The sequence below is a fragment of the Bidens hawaiensis genome, unplaced genomic scaffold, assembly GCF_021521415.1.
Source record: "Bidens hawaiensis isolate Kalapana, Puna unplaced genomic scaffold, B.hawaiensis_p1.1 tig00010465_1, whole genome shotgun sequence".
Lineage (NCBI taxonomy): Eukaryota > Viridiplantae > Streptophyta > Magnoliopsida > Asterales > Asteraceae > Bidens > Bidens hawaiensis.
In genome coordinates this window covers 17,623-18,914 of record NW_027491798.1, presented here as the reverse complement: position 1 = coordinate 18,914, position 1,292 = coordinate 17,623, and the positions used below count along the sequence as shown (strand labels likewise).

Here is a 1,292-nt window from a genome sequence, read left to right as displayed (position 1 = left end):
AAAAAAACCACTTTTCCAAAATTAAAGAAAACAACATTTTATTTGAATATATTCCGGTTTTATTATTTCCCACCTTTTTAAAGCACTCATGGGCCCCACACTCTCATTTACCCGTCTATAAATACCCGCTAACATTTCACTTTTCTGTTACTCAATCACCGTTGCCGGTAACTAACTCTCCGTCACCGGATATTTCAATTACAAGCAATTAACACCGGAGATGGATGTATTCGATATCCACGATATGAAGGCCGAAAAGGCGAACGCGATGCTTCGATATCAACGGTTTAGAAAAATCGCTGAGCTGTTTCGGATAATTGAGCTTCTTTTAGCTGTGATCCTGTTCTCGTGGATCACAACTCGCTTGCCGTCAGTAATCGGAGTAGTTTCCGATTACTTACGGCAGCTTATATCCGTCATCGTTAGTCCTCTATTCATTTTCCTAATCGGTAATTTGATTGTACTCACACTCGTACTCAAATCCGGTCAAATTACCGATAATAGTAGTGAAATTAGTGAAATTGACATTACCGGAACTGATTTTTACGAAGAAAGTGAGAATAATAACGTTGCGGTTCGTCCGGTTATTGAACCGGAGGAAATTGTTTATCAGGATAAGCGAATTATATCTGAAGTAATCAGTAAACCGACAGATGAAAATCATGAAATTAAAGTTAAATTGGATCCAGATGTTGATGTGAAAGTGTACCTGAGAAGTAAATCCGAGAACCTGATGGATAAAGGTTACGGCAAGCTGAAGCGATCCGAGACGGAGGTCGGACGGAGAGTTGTTGAGGATTATCCGGTGACGGAGAAGGTGGTGGTTGATGAATTGAGTAATGAGGAGTTTAAGAGGAGGGTTGAAGGGTTTATTGCTAGGCAGATTAAGTTTCGTCACGAGGAAAGACTTGCAATTGTTACTCATAACTGAATGAATGAATGAATGAATGAATAATGTACAGTGCAGTGGTTTTACTTTTACCGTTTTAGTATTACGTACGGATGGATTATTCATGATATTATCAAGATTTCAAATTTTGGAAAAAAAAAAAGTTACTTTTGGTAAATTTTGTTTTTTGTATTTTCGAGAAGGCATGGATTCCTATTTTGCTTTGGAGCTTTGAACTTCGTATCGTATAGTCTTTTCTAGCTCGTTTATGCATGGATCCTTTGTTTTGTTGTCTCTCACATGTCACATGTGTCAAGGTTATATTTATATAAGTAATCATATATAGTCTATTGTGTTTGTATTAAATAATACAATTATGCAACTTATTTACTGTTTACAGATG

General features: G+C 36.8%; 1 protein-coding gene across 1 annotated transcript; it reads left to right on the top strand.

The window, feature by feature from the left end:
* Window positions 1–220: 220 nt before the first annotated feature.
* Window positions 221–931, top strand: LOC143535306 (uncharacterized). The gene has a single exon (XM_077029596.1). It carries the CDS (start codon window positions 221–223, stop codon window positions 929–931), a length of 711 nt encoding a protein of 236 aa, XP_076885711.1.
* The last annotated feature ends 361 nt before the right edge of the window (window positions 932–1,292 follow it).

Coding starts and splice junctions, on each gene's coding strand:
- LOC143535306 (XM_077029596.1), top strand. CDS start 221: ATGGATGTATTCGATATCCACGATATGAAGGCCGAAAAGGCGAACGCG.